The 17,929-nt window shown below is 40.8% G+C and overlaps 3 protein-coding genes across 8 annotated transcripts; 1 reads left to right on the top strand and 2 right to left on the bottom strand.

Moving 5' to 3' along the window:
- The first annotated feature begins 901 nt into the window (after positions 1 to 901).
- colt (carnitine/acylcarnitine carrier protein colt, mitochondrial) lies at positions 902 to 11,172 on the top strand. Of its 6 annotated transcripts, XR_001450123.3 has the most exons (9): positions 919 to 1,186; positions 1,266 to 1,415; positions 1,836 to 1,983; positions 2,041 to 2,476; positions 8,770 to 8,949; positions 9,007 to 9,085; positions 9,478 to 9,661; positions 10,305 to 10,521; positions 10,584 to 11,172. XR_001450123.3 is itself a non-coding variant. In XM_015172667.3 (7 exons), exons 3-7 carry the CDS (start codon positions 1,855 to 1,857, stop codon positions 9,251 to 9,253), a joined length of 930 nt encoding a protein of 309 aa, XP_015028153.1. In that variant the 5' UTR covers positions 902 to 1,186; positions 1,266 to 1,415; positions 1,836 to 1,854; the 3' UTR covers positions 9,254 to 9,297. The 6 variants fall into 6 exon arrangements, 3 of the variants coding, with proteins under 3 accessions (XP_015028153.1, XP_032293410.1, XP_002051268.1); XR_011416655.1 differs by lacking the exons at positions 10,305 to 10,521; positions 10,584 to 11,172 and adding an exon at positions 9,751 to 10,128; XM_015172667.3 differs by lacking the exons at positions 9,478 to 9,661; positions 10,305 to 10,521; positions 10,584 to 11,172 and adding an exon at positions 9,148 to 9,297 and having other exon boundaries at positions 902 to 1,186.
- Positions 3,023 to 5,938, bottom strand: LOC6629245 (insulin-like growth factor-binding protein complex acid labile subunit). The gene is made up of 4 exons (XM_002051233.4): positions 5,791 to 5,938; positions 5,411 to 5,732; positions 4,127 to 4,977; positions 3,023 to 3,938 (listed from the first exon to the last, which is right to left on the bottom strand). Exons 1-4 carry the CDS (start codon positions 5,830 to 5,832, stop codon positions 3,132 to 3,134), a joined length of 2,022 nt encoding a protein of 673 aa, XP_002051269.2. The 5' UTR covers positions 5,833 to 5,938; the 3' UTR covers positions 3,023 to 3,131.
- Marf1 (meiosis regulator and mRNA stability factor 1-like protein) lies at positions 9,930 to 15,363 on the bottom strand. Its single transcript, XM_015172557.3, has 7 exons — positions 15,224 to 15,363; positions 13,966 to 14,821; positions 13,769 to 13,900; positions 11,777 to 13,573; positions 11,454 to 11,715; positions 10,591 to 11,366; positions 9,930 to 10,515 (listed from the first exon to the last, which is right to left on the bottom strand). Exons 1-7 carry the CDS (start codon positions 15,241 to 15,243, stop codon positions 10,318 to 10,320), a joined length of 4,041 nt encoding a protein of 1,346 aa, XP_015028043.1. The 5' UTR covers positions 15,244 to 15,363; the 3' UTR covers positions 9,930 to 10,317.
- Positions 15,364 to 17,929: the final 2,566 nt, after the last annotated feature.

Below are 17,929 nucleotides of genomic sequence, written 5' to 3'. Positions count from 1 at the left end.
AAATAAAAAATAATTATGTATATATATAATATAACATACGGAACTCAAGCATTGAGTGAAGCCGTAAATGGTCCTAAATTCATACATCGTTTAATGAAACGCTGCTAACAGCAAATCAATCGTCGTTTGGAACTAGTAAATAACAGAACCATTAGTGATACAGCTGTTTTCAATACTTATCGATAGTTAAATTTTGCTCTCAGAGAGTGTAGTCATTCACATCGCACGCGTACAGATTTAATTTTGTACGATGCACTGCAAGTTCGCATAAGAAATACTTGGATTCAGTGTTGGGCAATATCGCAATAAGCGGTAAATTTCAATTTCGAACTGCTTATAAATGCAAACTTTAAATTATTGATCAATTAAAAGTAACCAAATTTATTAGTTATTATTTGTTAACAACAACCTAAATAAGTTTTCTTGTATTGATAAATGTATGTACAATTGTATTATAGATGATGTTTTTACACACAGATCTCGTGTGAATCGAGAGTCCTTTGTGTCTGTAGCTTTTGCTAATCTATGGTATAGGTATATATAATTACAGCTTATGGTCGCATAAGTTAACATCTTATCTTATAAATTATTTTTAATTTTTCAAATTTACGAGCCAGAATATTAATGGCAAAAGCCATCAGCTGTACATATTTTATTACATATGAACAGGTTGGCAGCACTTGTCGCATTGAACTCGAGATGAAACTAGGTCGTGTTTTTCACGTGTGACTTGAACTTCGTGCTCCAAATTATGTTCACCTGGATACAATATTTATGAAATTAAACCAAGTGGAATATATTGAAAGCACTATGTATACACAGTTAACCAAAATATTATTAAATTAATTCAAAAACACATATAGTTGAAGAGTGTGTAGCATAAATAAACAACGTGCGTGCTTATGGATATGAATTTGGTCGTGCTGTGATGCTTGCGCTCATCTCTAGATTGAAGCTTTAATTATAGAAAACAAAATAACACAGCATCGATATTTGGATAAGACTTCAGAAGACAAAATTAAATAAAAAAAAAGTAATACACACAAATCGTCGCTAATTCCTTCGTTCGCCAATGTTAATGCAAAAATTCATGTGACTGTGATCAAGTCGGCGAACGATAGCGGACTTTAGACCGAGCAGTGCCGGCATGCAGCAAATTTAAATAAAATTAAGTTTTCCTAGTTACGTACGTAACCATCACCCATACTATTATAAAATGTCTCGTTCGTGTCTCGTTGATAACATTGTCCATACACAATTCACAGAAATCTTTCGTGAAACCAAATTAGCCTCGCACTGCTGCCCGCAACAGGTTCACAGAGACCGACTCTCTCGCACTCACTGCCGTTACCGCTACCTGCTCCGCCGCCACGACAACGATATTTTTCGGCTTGTTTATAAGTTTTGCTCATCAGGTGAGAGGGTTTTAATGTTTTACTCATTATTGTAGTCCTTCATTAATTGGCCTAACAAACTATATTTGCTCTAATCCTTATCAGTTAAAGTACAATGACCACTAGATTAAGCACTGATTGGGGGCAGAGTACAAATTCTAGTTATGGGCTTACGAAATATTTCCGTAGCACATAGATGATGAGGGAAATATAGTTACAAAGATGCTTATATATGACAATCTATATTATAGTGTACTATATAAATAAATGTTTATATTTAAATAAGTTATCGGGGACCTGAAAATTTGCTGTGGAGTTTGAGCCCTTACAAACGAGAAGAATGGGTCCGGATCAATAATCGAGTCCGCGTATTTTGCGATCTTTATATAGATTAGATATACACTTATGACTTTAATTTAACTTTACTATTCTTTTTCACAGTCCCACAAATTCGTCTACTATGGCAGTTGTTGAAAATGTTCAGAATACGCCCACAGAGCGCAAGGCGAATCCGCTTAAATCTTTTATCACTGGAGGTTTTGGCGGCATTTGCAATGTTCTCTCCGGGCATCCTCTTGACACTATTAAGGTGAGTTCTCTGTGATATGGCTTACCACCAAACTAACATGTTCACTTTTCTACACAGGTTCGTTTACAGACAATGCCACGGCCAGCACCTGGGGAGCAGCCCTTGTATCGCGGCACCTTCGATTGCGCAGCCAAGACCATACGGAATGAAGGCGTTCGCGGTCTGTACAAGGGTATGTCCGCACCACTGACGGGGGTGGCGCCCATATTCGCCATGTGCTTTGCCGGCTATGCACTGGGAAAGAGGCTGCAACAGCGCGGTGAGGAAGCTAAGCTCACGTATCCGCAAATCTTTGTTGCCGGCTCGTTCTCCGGCCTGTTCTCCACGTTCATCATGGCGCCCGGCGAGCGCATCAAGGTGCTCCTGCAAACACAGGGCATTGGCCCTGGCGGCGAAAAAAAATACACTGGAATGATCGATTGCGCTGTCAAGCTATATAAGGAGGGTGGTCTGCGTAGTGTTTTCAAAGGCAGCTGTGCAACGATGCTCAGGGGTAAGTCAATTTTTAATTTGAATTACGATTGACCGCGTATCTTATAAGTTGTGCGGATCATATAAAGCCTTAACCTTGAACAACCTTTGTCACGAAACATGTAGTGCTAGGGACAAAAAGTTTATGTGCATACTGAAGTCAATGTAGCTATCTGTCTTTATGTTATAGGCTAAATTTGATGGCTCACATCTAAATATTATATAGTACACCTGTTGAATGTCTTCCAAGCATTTTTATAGATATTATGATTTATTCATGTGATGCCTAGAAGAAGACATCTCCGACCCCATAAACTATATACATATATTAAAGATTAGCAACAACATCCCAGTTGACATAGCCATGTCCGTTTGTCTATTTCTATGTGAACTAGCCACAAGCCATTTTAACAGCTCCGATTTGCCAAGAAAAAAAATCGACATACTTCGATGTTTTTTCATGCTCATAAATCTATAATTAAAATTTTGTCGATTATATTATTATTTTTGTTTCAATAGTCCAGAAGCTGAGCTGTGAATGCATTCGTTAGTTTAGTTGCAGTCTATGTGTACTTAATCATTTATTTTATTAATTCTAGTTAGGTTTGTGATAGTAAACATTCATGTTAATAGTTATATGCTGTTTAAGGCTAAACTAAGTGCGAGTGTGCTTATTGTTAAATCTCATTGGACATTTGCTTGTCTTCCGTTTCTTGCGAGAATTCCTCATTCCGCTGCTGATGCTTTTGCCTAAATATATAATCCAAACGGTTGCGTTGCGACAAATGACCTTTTCGTTGTCGTTTGAGCGATTGCTTCTTGTTGGAGCTGCCCACTTTCTGTTGCTGCTGCTGCTGCTGTCGATGTTGCTGCAGCTCCAGCTTGAGCCAATGGGGCAGGCCCCGTGTGTTGCCTGATCTTGAGGGAGTCAGAATAAGTGGCGCTCCGCAGTGAAGCTGCCTGCGCAGCACATAGTAAACGCTGCGTCCATTAAAGTTAGCGCAACGCGGCACCAGATTCTTGTCCATCTTGTAGCTGACCACATGCCTGCACAGAATGGGCTTTCCATTGATGTCGCGCACGCAGCGCTCCACGCTGGGGCCACGCACCACATTTGTCAGCCGTGGCAGCCAATTGCTCATATCGCAATTACACTGCCAGGGATTCTGGTCGAGGCGTACGACGCGCAGGCGTGGCTGTTGAAAAAAACTGGTGGGCAGCGTGCGCAGCTGATTGCCCTGCAGCTGCACCACAACCAGTTGCTGCTGATCATCGAGCAGACCATTCGGCACATGTGTCAAATTGTTGTGCGCCAAATTGAGCAGCTCCAGGCGCTTGACGCCCAGCAACGCATCCATGGACAGCTCGGCAATGCCACAATGGCTCATGTCCAGCTCACGTAGCTGCTCCATGCCAGCGAATGCATCAAACTGCACGCTACCAATGCGGCCGCGTAGTGTCAGCTGCTCCAAGGCTTGAAGACCCTAAAGGAACGAAATCAAAAGATATTGCATTCGTGACCTTTCAAGAAACTGATCTCAACAAATAATTGTTGTTCTTAAAACTAGAGCACATTCGGACAGCAACTATTGGATTATGAGAGCTTGTGACTGTCGAAGATATGTTTTATCAATTTCTGTATGAGTATGAAAACTAATGAACATCAACAAACCTTAAAGACACCTTGCTCCAAACTGGGCGTGGTCACATTGGCCAGACTCAGCTTGCGCAGCTTGTGCAGCGAATCGAACTGTCCGTAGCTGTTCCAACTGTGCAGCTTCAGGGCTGCCAGTTCACTTCCCAGCTGCAGTTCAAGTGTGTCGTTCATCACCCAAAACGTGGCCGGTAATATGTACTTTATGGGATTCTGTCTCAAGTCCGCCCTTTGTAAGCGTGGCAAGGGCGGAAAACTTAACTCACTTAGGCGCTCCAAATGATTATCGGCCAGATTGAGCGTCTCCAGCTCCAGCAAACCGGCAAGACCCAAATAATATAAACGCGACACCGCATTGTGCGCCAGCGATAGACTCTTCAGGTGTGGAGCACCGCTAAAGGCAAATGGTTGCACCTCCTCAATGCCATTGCGTTCGAGATTCAGATGATGCAATTGTGGCAATCCATCGAACATCTGCCAGTGTAGCTCGTTTAGCTGACAATTGTGTATACGCAACACTTCCAATAGATTCCAGCCCCAAAAGCTGGGCATACGCGTCTGTTTCAATCGTTCGACATGCTGTTCATAGCTCATAATTTCAACGGTGGCATCTGCCTCGAATTGCAACTGATACTTGGGCGTCGCCTCATTGCCGGCCACATCGCTGGGCGGCTTGTATTCGTAATCATCGCTGGGCAGCTTTGAGTGCTTCGGCCGTTGTAGGCGTTCGCTTGCCTGCAAGCGGATCTGCTCGAAATTCGCATGCTGCAGCAGCTCCAGCGGCTCATCGATAATCAACGTTGTGGCGCCCGTGCCGCGTATTTCCAGTGTGTTCAACTGATTGAGAAAACGCAGACTGCTCGTATTCACTGCAATCGTAAACAATACTGTGTTAGTATTTGCTTTCGCGATGATATTGAAAAACAAATCTCCTTTTGGGACACTGTATTAAAACCTGGTTTACCAGCTTTTGTTTGGATTTCTGTTAATTTTGTTTAATACTTGGAAGATGAAAAGCTTTAAAAGCAGCATCATATATTATGTCTAACACAACTTAACTTTACTTAGGATTTTAAATACCCTATAAATTCATTTTAAATCGAAAATCTCTACTGTAAGCTTAAAAGTCGTAAGACCTTTTTTATACCTAAAAAACTCGATTTATTAACTCCTTAACCCCAAAGAATGGCTGCATACATTTTGACTCTTTGTTCAATTTTGTTTTAATCAATCGCGTAAGGGACTCTTATCCTGTTAAAATTGTATAGTTAAATGCCTAGTTTTGCAAAAGCCCGAACCCACCTGTCAATTGGTTATCCGGGCTGCCCGTATGTAGAAGGACTAAAGCCTGCAAATCAATGGGCAAAGCGCTGAGCAAGGCCAGCGTCTCACTGGCTTCCTGTAGCAGGCAAGTGGCCAGTTTGATGTGGGTAGTCAATGGGAAATCGGTGTCATCAGGTCCTTCCTCCGCGCTGGTCATGTAGTTCACCCAGCGTGCTATGGGCAGCTCATTGAATGCGGCATATTGACAGACACAGCTCAACGGGCAGCTGAGCACGTCCAGTTCCACAGGTGCCTCCGGCTGCTGGTCGAACTGTGGCAAGGCTGACTGTGGTTGGCAGCGCTATTATATGCAGAGTCTCACTTATTGATTATATCATAAAATTGTTCAGGTCACTCACTAGCAGCAGCACGATCAGCACATTTATTATTATCATCATCATTATCGCTTCTCACAGTTTGACAGCCACTGGCGCTTGCTACGCGTGGACTGTTTTTTATTTAACCAGATACTTTTGCCTCGAATTCCGTTCATATACTAAAACGCAGCCCCATGTTTCCCATTAGACTGAGAGCGAAATCAGCATTCAAATTTGAACTCCTATTGTTATTGTTGTAATTCCATTGTATTTGTATTCCAGCATATTTTCTTAACGGAAATGAATTTCTGATAGTCACATCCTCCGATAAGCCTTTTCTTATATATGTATATATATCGTTTATTTGTATATTATGTACTGAAATGCTGGGCGTCGGTTTGAGAAGTTTCTCCACAGCTTCCATTTAGCACAAGGTCGCGTCTGTCTGATCCAAAAGTTTTATAACAACCCGTCCTTCTGTCGCTCCCCCTCCCTTCTCTGTAGTTAAAGTAGGCAAAAGTAATAAATTTTGAAAACAATTCAACTTAGTAACTAAAGATAGGATTTGTAGTTATCTTATAAGAGTGAAATTCTGAAATTTCTCAAAAAGTTCTCAGAGAGAGTCTAAAATAGAAAAGAGCCAAATCTTGAGAAAAAAATCAAGTATAGTTATATGCAGATATTGGAACATTTTTTCTTTTGTTAATTCTATAAATTCGGTTGTAGATTTGGGAATAAAAAGTCAAATCTGTTCAATTTTGAAGTAGCTCTAAAAATGTGGGAACAACAACATAAAAATTCTAGGCTATAGTTAATTAAATTCGGATTTAATTGCATTTAATGAAAACTTTTATACATATATTTATTATTTTATTTTGAATTAAATGAGCCAGATGATTATTGGGCATTATATTTTAACTACGCACCTTTTCTATAAAAACCTGTCTGGATTAGTATTCAAGTTATTTGTTAAATGTATTCCAAATCGATTATTGTATAAATAGCAATAATAACCGTATAAATTGCGTGCTAAACAGTATTATTATTTTTTTTCTATATATTTTTTTCAAAACTCGTCTTGCCAATTTTAATATTATGATAAACAAAGTTGTTATCTATATTATAAATTTGATATTTATGTTTATTCATTTTGAATTTTTGCCTCTTTTTCATTGGTATTTAAATTTATGCTTACAGTTCGATCCCACTGTAGCTTGTTTATGTTTTCTGTGCATTGTGTATATGTATGTAATCAATATGTTATATAGTTCATTCGGATTTACTATATTACAACAAATATATATATTTATATATATATATATATATATATTGGTGGCGCCGTTAAAGTCGCCGCTCACATGGAAAGATTTCAATTCAACAATTTCTCACTGTGCTCGGTATATCGTAATTGGCATATCATAATTCCAGAGTCCAAGAAATAAATTGGCATGCAAGAATCAAAAATTCAGCAATAAAAAATTAAAACAATAAATTAAGAATTTTTTAAATGTGAGTAAGCAACAACTGCTGTATTTAGTTTAAATTCATTAAGTAGCTGTAGTCGCTTTATATTTTCAAATATCACAATATACTCGATTACTAAAATGTGATTTAACCTACTTGTAGATCTGCCTGCCAATGGTCTGTATTTCTTGGTCTATGAGTACATACAGGATGTGGCCAAGGCGAATTCAAAAACGGGCGAAATAAACACTGCTTCGACCATATTTGCGGGCGGTGCGGCGGGCATGGCCTATTGGCTATTGGGCATGCCTGCAGATGTCCTCAAAAGTCGTTTACAATCGGGTTTGTTTTATATATTATTATTTTTAACATTAATTCACATAACAATTTTCTTGTAGCACCCGAGGGAACCTATAAGCACGGCGTGCGTAGCGTTTTTAAGGATCTGATTGTCAAGGATGGTCCATTAGCACTATATCGTGGCGTAACGCCAATTATGATACGTGCCTTCCCAGCTAACGCGGCCTGTTTCTTTGGCATCGAGCTGGCTAATAAGTTCTTTAATTTGGTAGCTCCAAGTTTTTAATTGAACATTTTTAAATTTTATTTTCGTCATCACAGGTAGTACCAGGTTAAAATCCTGTCAGGCAGTAAGAAAAGTTTGTTAAAGAATGATTAAAATAAATGTATATTTTTATAAACCTTATGAGTTTTAAGGTTTCCCATAACCTACGCGAAATCTCTTTGAATGTGATTTGATATGCAAGTGTGTGTAAATTGTGGACAAAATCGACTATTGAGAAATAATTATTAATATTTTTCTTCAATTGATTCATATAACTTATATTAGAGGTATCAATTCGTTTAAATTATAAATATCTCTTACCATTTAATATAAGCATAGCATTAAGATTAAGATTACGATTAACAAGCTTATATATCTAATTTAAATCTCTTATGTTCCCAGTATCAGGTTCGCAAGTTGTTTAGCCAATCGTTTTTATAAGATTGCAAACAAGTCAAATATTGTGAAGATTCTAAATTGTCAAAAATTGTAATGGGGTTTTAAGTATTTATTGTTGAGCTAAGAGCAAATATTCTTTGTTATTTATGCAAATACTGTTTTGTTCTTAGCATTTTTTCTAACACTTAATCAATTTTATGGATTTTTATAAAATTGATGTTTGCTCTAGGACTAGAAAGCAACTAATTAAAAAAGTGCTTCGCGATAATCTCAAAATGTGAACACAGTACAACATTTCGAGAAAAACGAGTCCGGTTTTAACATGCAGTGTGATTTTTGAGAGTGTGTTGTGCAGTGCATTGAGACAGCGCGTGCTTTCTTCGATTGGTCGCTTAAATAAGTCTCAAATGATTGAACCCCAGTTCTATTCTAATTATACAGTTAATGCTTGCGTACTGTTCGCATTTAGTTTCGATCTAATCGATATAGACATGTAATTAATATATGTCATAAGCGTATCGAGCGCATGGCAATTATATTGGCTACCATGTAACTATGATGAGATAATCGCTTGCCAATTCATTTTTTTCCAGATATGCCTGCCAACGGTCTCTACTTTCTGAGCTATGAGATCTTAACGGATCAGTACAAACGTCGATTTGACCGGCCCAATGTGGATTTAATGCCGGCTATACTTGCAGGAGGACTGGCGGGAATATTTTATTGGATCGGCGGTATGCCCGCTGATGTGCTCAAAAACCGGCTGCAATCCGGTGAGTAGAATAGTTTTTCTAAATTAATTGTAGTTTAATTTAAATTTAACTTGGCAGCTCCTGAAGGCAAATTTAATGGTATAAGAGATGTTTTTAAAGATCTATTAAAAAATGATGGACTTTCGGCACTCTATCGGTTAGTCTCTTCTAAGTATTTGATCTTGTTATCGGTAAATTTTAATTTATTATCGGTTTTAGTGGCTTTACACCTGTTATACTACGGGCCTTTCCGGCCAATGCAGCGACCTTCTTTGGAATTGAAATAGCCAATGCTTTCCTTCGTCAAGTTGCTCCCGATTTTTAAAATATCCAAAATTGACAATATTTATTAAAGTGCAGCAAATATCATTTTATTTTATTACAAAATATCATATCGCCGTTTGTTGTTTGTTGGTAGTAGAGTAGCATGCATCATAAAAACTAATCCATTTATATTTTATATTTAACCTAGAGTAAGAAATCGCTTAGGTGTTGGATGCATAATATTCAATTACATATTTTGTTTTTAATTTCACGTGGTTCTTCTAGTCTATTTTTTTGCAGTGATAGCGGCTGAACGAGGCGGTACTCGTAAAAGTTAGATTGCGTATACCCTTACTGCAAGGCGCAGGACATTGTAAGCAAGGCTCTGCAAGGTTGAACACCAAATGCAAGAATGTCACAACTTCCCTCCGATGATGGAGCTGCAGCTGCCACAATCTTATCACTAAGGGTAAGAAAACAGAACTATTTTACATTTTTAACAAAAATAATTGGCGTTCCTATTCGGCGGTTATCCTTGTCCGTATCCATTGGCTAAAGAACATCGAAATTGTCCTGATGACTTACTATATACCCAGAATTTTGTGATTGTCAACCATAATTAAGGAGTCGCTAAATTCAATACGGCAGACCGAGAATTGAAAAGCGAAAGGAAAGAAATGTTCGAGCTGTAGATGAAAAATCAGAAAGAAGTGTTTGTCGCTTAAAGGACATAGGTATAGCTTATTTGGAAATTCAATTCCTTAGACATATCTCAGCCATATCCTTGTATGGTCCAGGAATTTAACGAATTTTTTATATATTTTGTTTGGCGCAACATTTAAGTAATTTACAAAGTTTAGCTTATAACTAAAATACAAAATGTGTGTGTGTGTGTTTGTTGTGATCCGTATAACAATTTATAAAAAAAAAAAGAAATCTTATAGTATATATAATAGGAATTTAATAAAGATAAACATTTTCTTGATGGAAAGTAAATTAAATTGTGACAATTTTAAGGCTCACCAGGAACCTATACAAAACGTTTCAACGCTTCCGCAGTCGTACGTAAAATATATTACGAAATTATAAGTTCTAAACTTCTTTTGTTTTAGAATTCGTTGCTACTTAGGCTATCTTACGATCGTGATTATCAAAATTAAACAGCTTTCGCTTCATATTCGCATGCTTGGATATAGTATAGGGCGACAAAAGCATGGGGAGAACATTGAGACCCTTCAGCTCTGGCAGCCGAATGTTAAGCAAGTTTTGCTTTGGCTGCTCCGACTGATTGCTCCATACGGGATCGATCCAGAAAGGCAATTTCTAATGGTAATACACATTCATTAATCATTTATATATCTATATAATTTATATACATGTATTATTATTAGCACTTACCTCCGATGGCGGCGTATCGGGCTTGGGTGGATCATAACAAGAACGTATCGGCGCCACATTGCAACTGACCAAATCATACAAATCGCGACCCGAGTCGAAGGAATGCTGCATCAAGGTAGGCTGCTGTTGCTGTTGCCTTTGCTGTTGCTGCAGTTGCTGTTGCTGTTGCACCTGTTGTTGATGCTGCTGCTGCTGCTGCTGCTGCTGATAGAAGCTGGCCTGACGACGATACCACAACTTGCCAGAATGAGCATAAGGCATGGCCGAGGTTATGGCTGTGCTGGAGGCGACATCGCCAGCGCAGAGGCTGCTGTTAAGCTCGCAAGATGTATTAAATGAGCTGTTGCTGTTGCTGCTGTTAAAGATCTGATGCGAGCTGCTGTTGAGCGAATTTTCTTTATTGCTGCAGCTGCTGCACAGGCTTATATTGGCGGTACCGGAGCTGTTCAGCATTGTGGATGACATCACAGAGCAATTGGCGCTGGGTGGTGAGCATTTGACTTGTGCTGAGCTGGCGGCAAAGTGCTCCTGATAGGCCTGGAAGCTGTTGATCGTCACCTGCGGCTTGTGGGCGGCATTATTGGACACGCTGCCAATACTGCTCGCATACTCATTGGCTATGGCACGGGTCTTGTGCGGAGGCGGAGCCTGGGATGGCGGTGGACGATTGTGCTCGCCGAGCGGTGTGCGTTTGCTTCGCTGAGCCTTGTGCTTGGCATAGGGCAGCTTCAGGGAGCCAAACAGATGCTGATGCGTGGCACCCGTATTGAGACGTACTGTGAAAGGTAAGTTGTCGTTTCTTAATTAGTTTTCTGCCTCACGTGCCGCTTTTTGCCACCCACATCTAGGTTTACCCTACTTACGTTCGCAATTTACATTAAGAGCAACATCGCTGCGTTCCTGTGTGGGTCCCATGTTGATCGTAAAGAGATCATCGTGAGCCACAATAACTGAATACAAATTGGGAAAGCCAAACTCGAAGGTGGTGGTCAGTCCACAGTCAAGGGCGCTCTTCAGCTCGTACAAATACATATTGGGACGTTGCTCCAAAAGACGCACAATGGACACCAGAAACCGCATAAAGCTGGTAAGTCGCACGCAAGGCTCATCCGCCTCCACGTAGATCTAATACAATATAAGAACTTCTATAGAGTCAGGGGGTTGTAAGTCCGTTGCCATGTCTTACCTCTATGGCATGCCGCATGGCATGAAGTGTAGATTCCGTCAGTTGTTGCTTGTGCTTTGCATTGAAATCGCTAGCGAACTGCGCCTGGCTGAGCGGCTCTGGCTTTGGTGGTGATGCGGGCTCTCCAGGAGCTGCCGCAGTATTTGCCATCGCCTCACGCTGCAGCAGCTGCTTGCAGGCGCGATAGCATAGCTGGCGAAATTCCACATCGTCGTTGTGGCAGATCAGCCAGGTGGCCTGCTCCTTGTGCACTATCTCGACATAGGGCAGTAGCTCAATGGCGCTGGCTATGTCTGGTGCGCCCAATGTTTGCGGCTGCATTTGATAACCATATTTTTTCTTGTGCAGCTTGAGCACCTGCTCAAGCTTCATACAATTGGTTGAGTTGCCGGTAACATTGCGAATAAGATCCTCGCACTGCTCGGCAAACACACGTCTAGCCACCTTCGGCGATAGCACAATCTTCTTGTCCTCATCGCTGGTCATCTCGAGTTCGACCACGCCGTGTATGGCATCCATGAGATCCGCCAGCTTGAGAAAACCATAGTCGCTCAGGCGACACTGATAGGCGAAATGGTAGTGATAGGAGCGCACAAACTTCTGAAAGAGTAGGCTGTACTGCAAAGCGTTCTGGAAGAGCTCCACCATCTCGCCAGCGAATACACAGGTCTTCTCCAGCTCTGTGTTGGTCTGCTTGCGCTTGGGAATGGATATAAGTATATCCTTGCCTTGCTGCACTGTGCTGAGCACAACAATATTGCTATTGACCAGGCCGTCCAAGATGTCCACAATGTCGCACACACCATAATCGGTGACATCAAAGTTGCGATTCTGGGTCTGGGAAAAAATTCCAGGCAGTTGGGACAGAAGCACCGAGTTGTTGCCGTGGGCGCGCAGCACACGCAACAAGTCCGAAGTGAAGCGTCGGATCTGGGTGCGATGTGTGAGAGTTATCTGACGATTCTCGCCATCGCCCATGATCTGGACCACCGATGACAACGCCTCAAAGAGCTCAATCAGCTTGGTATAGCCATAGTCCGCAACGCGGCACTGCTTGCCAAAATGGTTGTGATAGGCCGGGATGAAGCGATTGAACTTCATCGTGGACTTGGGCGACATTTTTACCAGTTCGATAACCTCGCGTGAGATTTGAAAAAGAGGATCGGCCACAGAGTTTTTAAAATAGCCGCCAGAACCGCCGTTGCCGTTGCCGTTGCCACGATCAGTGCTATTAAGGCTGGCATTGGCCATGCCGACGCCAGTTGTGGACACCTCCTTGTTGAGCTCCAGCCAGCCGAGAATCTTAATGCCAAAATTGTTCACTTGTATCTGTATGCCCTGGACACAGCAAACGAGATGCTCCAGATTAACGCCGCTCTCGTCGGCCGCAATTTGCACTTTCAACTGACTCTCGATGCAGTGCAGCAGCGTAGCCACGGGTATATCGCCCGGATGATGCTTCAGCAGCGGATAAATCAGCTGCTGTATTTCTGCAATGGTCATGCACACATTGGGCAGCGGTTCGATCTCCTGCTCTGCCCAGCCCTTGTGCTGTTCCCGCTTGAAGTGCACCGTGCAATAGGGCACACTGTGCTGCAGTCCCTCCATCAGTGGTGAGCTCTCCAGCGTGTTGACTAGCTCCTCTTGCAAACTGATGAACTGGCCCTCGTTGTTGTCCGACTTAATAGAGCAGATGTCCTGCATCTTGTACAAATCCAGGACATTGATTGAGGTCTTAAAGCGCGACTGGAACAGCTCGCGGAACTTATACATAGGTAATGTATAGTACGGAACATCCTGTGGGTAGGCAAGTCTGATTAGTTTGGGAAATTTAAAGTTTTCAAAGCAAAGAAGGAGGACACGCTTAAATGTGGGTTTAAGCTGGCATTCAACAACTTCAAAAGGTTGATCCGATTATTGATAAAAAATTAACAAAAAAAAAAAGAGGAACATTAAAAAATTGTAAGGCCAAATCCTATATTTAACACCTGCCTTCAACAGTCCAGCAACCTGGCAGCGCAGTGTATTGACCTCGGTCAGGGATGAGTCGCGCGTGTAGCTGACCAGCATGCGCTTGTGGCCAATCTTCTTGCGGTGCAAATTGGACACCACTTGCTTGGCAAACTGTTCGAGAAGTTATTATCATTGTTATTATTGAAAAGGTTTTCCGGCTAAGAGCGCAGTCTTACATAGAGATCCGGTACGGTGACTTTGGCATAGCTGCAGGCCTCAAAGTTGAGCGACACGACGGGCGTGATGGGCTTCAGTTGGCTCATGAGGAAATTGCGCAAACTGGTCTCGTCCAGCGAGTAATCCAAGTTGGTAATCTGCAGTGTGACCGCATCGCTGGGATCGGTAACACTTGCATAGGCATGCCCGCCGCTGGCTTCGCCGGCAGAGCTGCTGCCGCCGCTATGGGTGGACATGGTGGAGGCGCCCGAGCAGGTCAGGGGCAGCATGCTGGGCGCCATGGTGTTGGTCAGCCCGTTATTGTAGCCGTAATCTGCATCAGCGGCGGCAGCGGTGCTGCTCGCAACGGAGACATTGGCCGGCGGCAGCGCAGCGGGCGTGGCCAGCGGTGTTGTGTGCTGATAAATGGGCGCGAACGATGGCTGATAGCTGTTCGCAAATCCGCTGCCACTGCCCGGACCCGCAACCGTCTGCTGATGATGTTGATTAATCAGCGGATGACCGGTGACCGCCGCAACTGCAGCAGCCGCTGCGCATGCCCGATTGTGATTATAGGGCATATAACGGTTGCGATTGTAGCAGGAGGCGCTGCCATTTACATGCGCATATTGGCACACCTCCAGCTGGCCGCCGGGCATGGTCGAGCTCGCTGGCGGCCCACCTGTATACTTGTGCGGCAGCAAGCCCGGCGGTGGGGTATAGCCAGCCAGTCCGTTGAGGTATCGCAAGCCAGCTCCTCCGCCAGGATTATTATTATAGTCCGCACAGAGGACAGTTGGCGGCAGAGCCGTCGAATATAGCTGCGTTTGGCCTGCATAGTAGGCGGGGTTATCACCGCCCCCCTCGCAGGTCCAGCTGCAAAGTAGAAATTGTATAACAGATATGAAAAGATAATACCGATCGTATTGGAGCAATACACAAATATGATGTTAGTCTTAGCTTCTTAATGAAGAAACTACAGGGTATCTACGAGAAGATACCCTCTCTCGCTTTTGTATATCTAAAAATGCATAAATTCAAAAGATTTGAATGTCGTGATCAACTTTATTTTAGTTATAAAAATGATTTTTGCCAAATCAGGTTACCAAAGAATACCCTTTACTTGCTATTGCTAAATATTCTGCTGATCCGTTTTAGAGAACAGAAATTCGTAATGGCAAAAACATGTCTTGCTTAAAAAGGCGTTGTACCCAAGTAGCTGTTTATTTCGTAGTGTTTATTAAAAATATCTCAATTACCGATGAAAGTAGTACTTACCTGTACAAGCGTTCGGTCATGTCGTATACTTTGAACTCGGGGAACTGGAATTGAAATTGTTATTTTTTTTTTTTACGTTTGGGCTTATGCTTTGGGGCTCAAAGTTTATCGATGCCGGTGCTTGGCACCCAATAGACACGTGCTAGCCGTTTCTCTGGAATTCGAAGGCAAAAACAGAAAAACCCATAATTGAATTATATTTATATGCATGTGGAATTATGCGTTCCAGTTTCGTTCCAGCTCAATTTAAATCAAAGTAAATGAAAAGCTTTTCATTAATTAATTGTCAGCAGACAGCAGATATCAATAAAACTTTTCACAATAAACTATTTGCATAAGAACATCAATAAAAGCTAGTCGGAATGCTCTCGTTGCGTGAGCTGGACTGTAAAATACCCTGTAATTGGAAGTAAAGTTCCGAAGCACACATTTGTTGCAGCAGCACGTAAATAAATGTTGTTAATTACAATATTTATTCATTTTTGAGGATAAAAGATTCGTTTTTGTTACACACTTCTGGATAGCCTTGAGTAAAATACAGGGTATACATATACAAATATTGTACGAGTGCAAAATGCAATAAAACGGTTAAAATGAAAAGATTTGCATGGGCACATAAATATAAAAAAAAAATTATTTAATTAAATAAATAAGAAACAGTGCGAAATAAAATAGAATAAATAACCGGCTTTACGGTGTTAATTAAACGTCCAATGTCAGCACAGAGCGAACAAGGAAGGTAATAGCAATGCAAAAAAGGGAGAAGGAGAGATAGAGTGTAACAGCTTCCAGTATTGAGTGACACATTTCCATTGGTAACTGTATATAATAACAGTTAGTTGTTGTACAGTCTAACGAAACTGATTTGTTATTGACATTGACTCCGATGGTCATAGTTATGCACGTGTTTTAGCTGACCGAGCAATTATATTCACATTAAATAACTTTTGAACCACTGTAATTCTGTTAATATACTCACGTGTGCAACGGGAGGGAAACCCAGAAGTGGCCCGCCTCTACTATAATAAAAGCCACTTATATCTTATAACATCAATCGAATCGTTTAAAATTATATTAACAAAATCAATCTTTGTTTTAACTAATTAACAAATTTTCAAAAATTAGCAAAAATTAAACAAAAACAAGTAAAATAAATTCTCTTGAAATGGGCGTAAACTTTAAATAAAAAATATATTTAAAACAAATAAATCTTAAGCTGCGAGCAAGTAGCGAAAATAAGTTTCAATTAAAAAATAACACTGAGGACAAACAAAATTTCTGGCTTCTGGGTTAAGTTTCTGTGTGCGTATCTAGCGGGCAACTGAGGCGCTTGGAAGGAGCTTTGGCGCCAAGACTATGCGATCGTAGTTGGCGTCACACGGTTGTAGATTGGAAGTGTTAAATTAGGGTTACCAGATGGGCGTAACAATAACGTGACCTTCCAGCATGGCATGTGCATCAGAGAAACTGGAAGATGCCCGTGCCCTTTACTTATCTCTCACTCTCACAGGTTTTTTCGTGACGTAGCATATGTACATATATGTGTGTGTGTGTGTGTGTGTGTGTTTGTGGAACAACACAATGCGGAAGTATTTTTTAAGGATTGTAGCTTCTTTGCTTTGATTTTGTATTCCGACAGTTCCAATCTCATATCTGAGCTCTTAACGCACAGAACGAACCTCTCAATTGGCAGTTGGCAATCCCTTCACTTTCCAGGCTATTTGCGTCAGCAGAGCTGTTCTGAATAATTTTTTAATTGCTTGACTTGCCTTAATTGCGGGCTAAGTTGAGAACCTTAGCGGTCAGTTGATCATGTTTACAGGTTACAAAACGTAATATTGTATATATACATGTGTTCTTCTTAAGTATAAGATATTGGTTTAGATGTGGGCGAGCCAGATTTAATGCACATTATAATCAATATATATGGAAATATAAATATATTTAGCCGATTAAGCCAAATGCCATTTGAATATGTGTTAATTAACCCCCTAACCGATAGTTAATTATAGTTAATAATTATTACCCTCATGTATACCAACTACAACTCTCGTTGGTCACAAGAATAAACCAAATCATTTGTCGCCTAGAAAAATGCTTTGATTTCAATTCGTATATGCTATGTACATACATATATATAAATTTGTATTATCAGTTATTAAGGGTCGTTGGGCAGCTGCTTGGCATCCGTTCTGCTGGTGTTATCGTCGCCTCTTAAGAGATCTTAGGAGCTTTAGCACACACACAAGAAGCGGCAGACTTTTCTAGAAACAATTAGATTGAGCATATTAACATTTGTATTAATAAGGTTCAATGAAAAAGAATTATATAAAAGAATCCGAAGCTAAAGTTATGGAATATTGAAATTTGGAAAATTTTGACATATAAAATGTTAAATTTAATCAAATTAATGTTCATGTAACACAGAGATTTAAATTTAACTGCAATATTGAGAATATTCATAGTTAAAATGCAAATTCTTAAATAATTGCATATTCTTAATTAGTTATCCTCATTATTTAACTACAAAAAACAGATATTTTAAAAAATTCCAATCTTTCCAATTAGAAGCCCAAGAGTGTTTCATTAGGCAACATACTTTACGCAGAGAACTTTTGTGCTTCCATTGGAATGTGACATAATTACAGTTAGTTCTTTTTGTGTGTGCTTTTGCAGCTGTGGCCACACTCTCTTGGGATCTTTACT

Source organism: Drosophila virilis, chromosome 4 (genome assembly GCF_030788295.1).
Source record: "Drosophila virilis strain 15010-1051.87 chromosome 4, Dvir_AGI_RSII-ME, whole genome shotgun sequence".
Lineage (NCBI taxonomy): Eukaryota > Metazoa > Arthropoda > Insecta > Diptera > Drosophilidae > Drosophila > Drosophila virilis.
The sequence above is the reverse complement of the archived record's forward strand: the minus strand, read 5'-3'. Positions and strand labels throughout refer to the sequence as shown.

Excerpts from the sequence above, each read along its gene's own strand:
- LOC6629245 (XM_002051233.4), bottom strand. The coding sequence starts at position 5,832 with ATGATGATGATAATAATAAATGTGCTGATCGTGCTGCTGCTA. Across the intron at positions 5,733-5,790 it reads TGCTGATCGTGCTGCTGCTA|CGCTGCCAACCACAGTCAGC; the intron begins GTGAGTGACCTG and ends TGCATATAATAG. Across the intron at positions 4,978-5,410 it reads CCCGGATAACCAATTGACAG|TGAATACGAGCAGTCTGCGT; the intron begins GTGGGTTCGGGC and ends TTACGATTGCAG.
- colt (XM_002051232.4), top strand. The coding sequence starts at position 1,855 with ATGGCAGTTGTTGAAAATGTTCAGAATACGCCCACAGAGCGCAAGGCG. Across the intron at positions 1,984-2,040 it reads ATCCTCTTGACACTATTAAG|GTTCGTTTACAGACAATGCC; the intron begins GTGAGTTCTCTG and ends TTTTCTACACAG. Across the intron at positions 2,477-7,374 it reads CTGTGCAACGATGCTCAGGG|ATCTGCCTGCCAATGGTCTG; the intron begins GTAAGTCAATTT and ends ACCTACTTGTAG.
- Marf1 (XM_015172557.3), bottom strand. The coding sequence starts at position 15,243 with ATGACCGAACGCTTGTACAG. Across the intron at positions 13,574-13,768 it reads AGGTTGCTGGACTGTTGAAG|GATGTTCCGTACTATACATT; the intron begins GCAGGTGTTAAA and ends GCCTACCCACAG. Across the intron at positions 11,367-11,453 it reads TCTTAATGTAAATTGCGAAC|TACGTCTCAATACGGGTGCC; the intron begins GTAAGTAGGGTA and ends TACCTTTCACAG.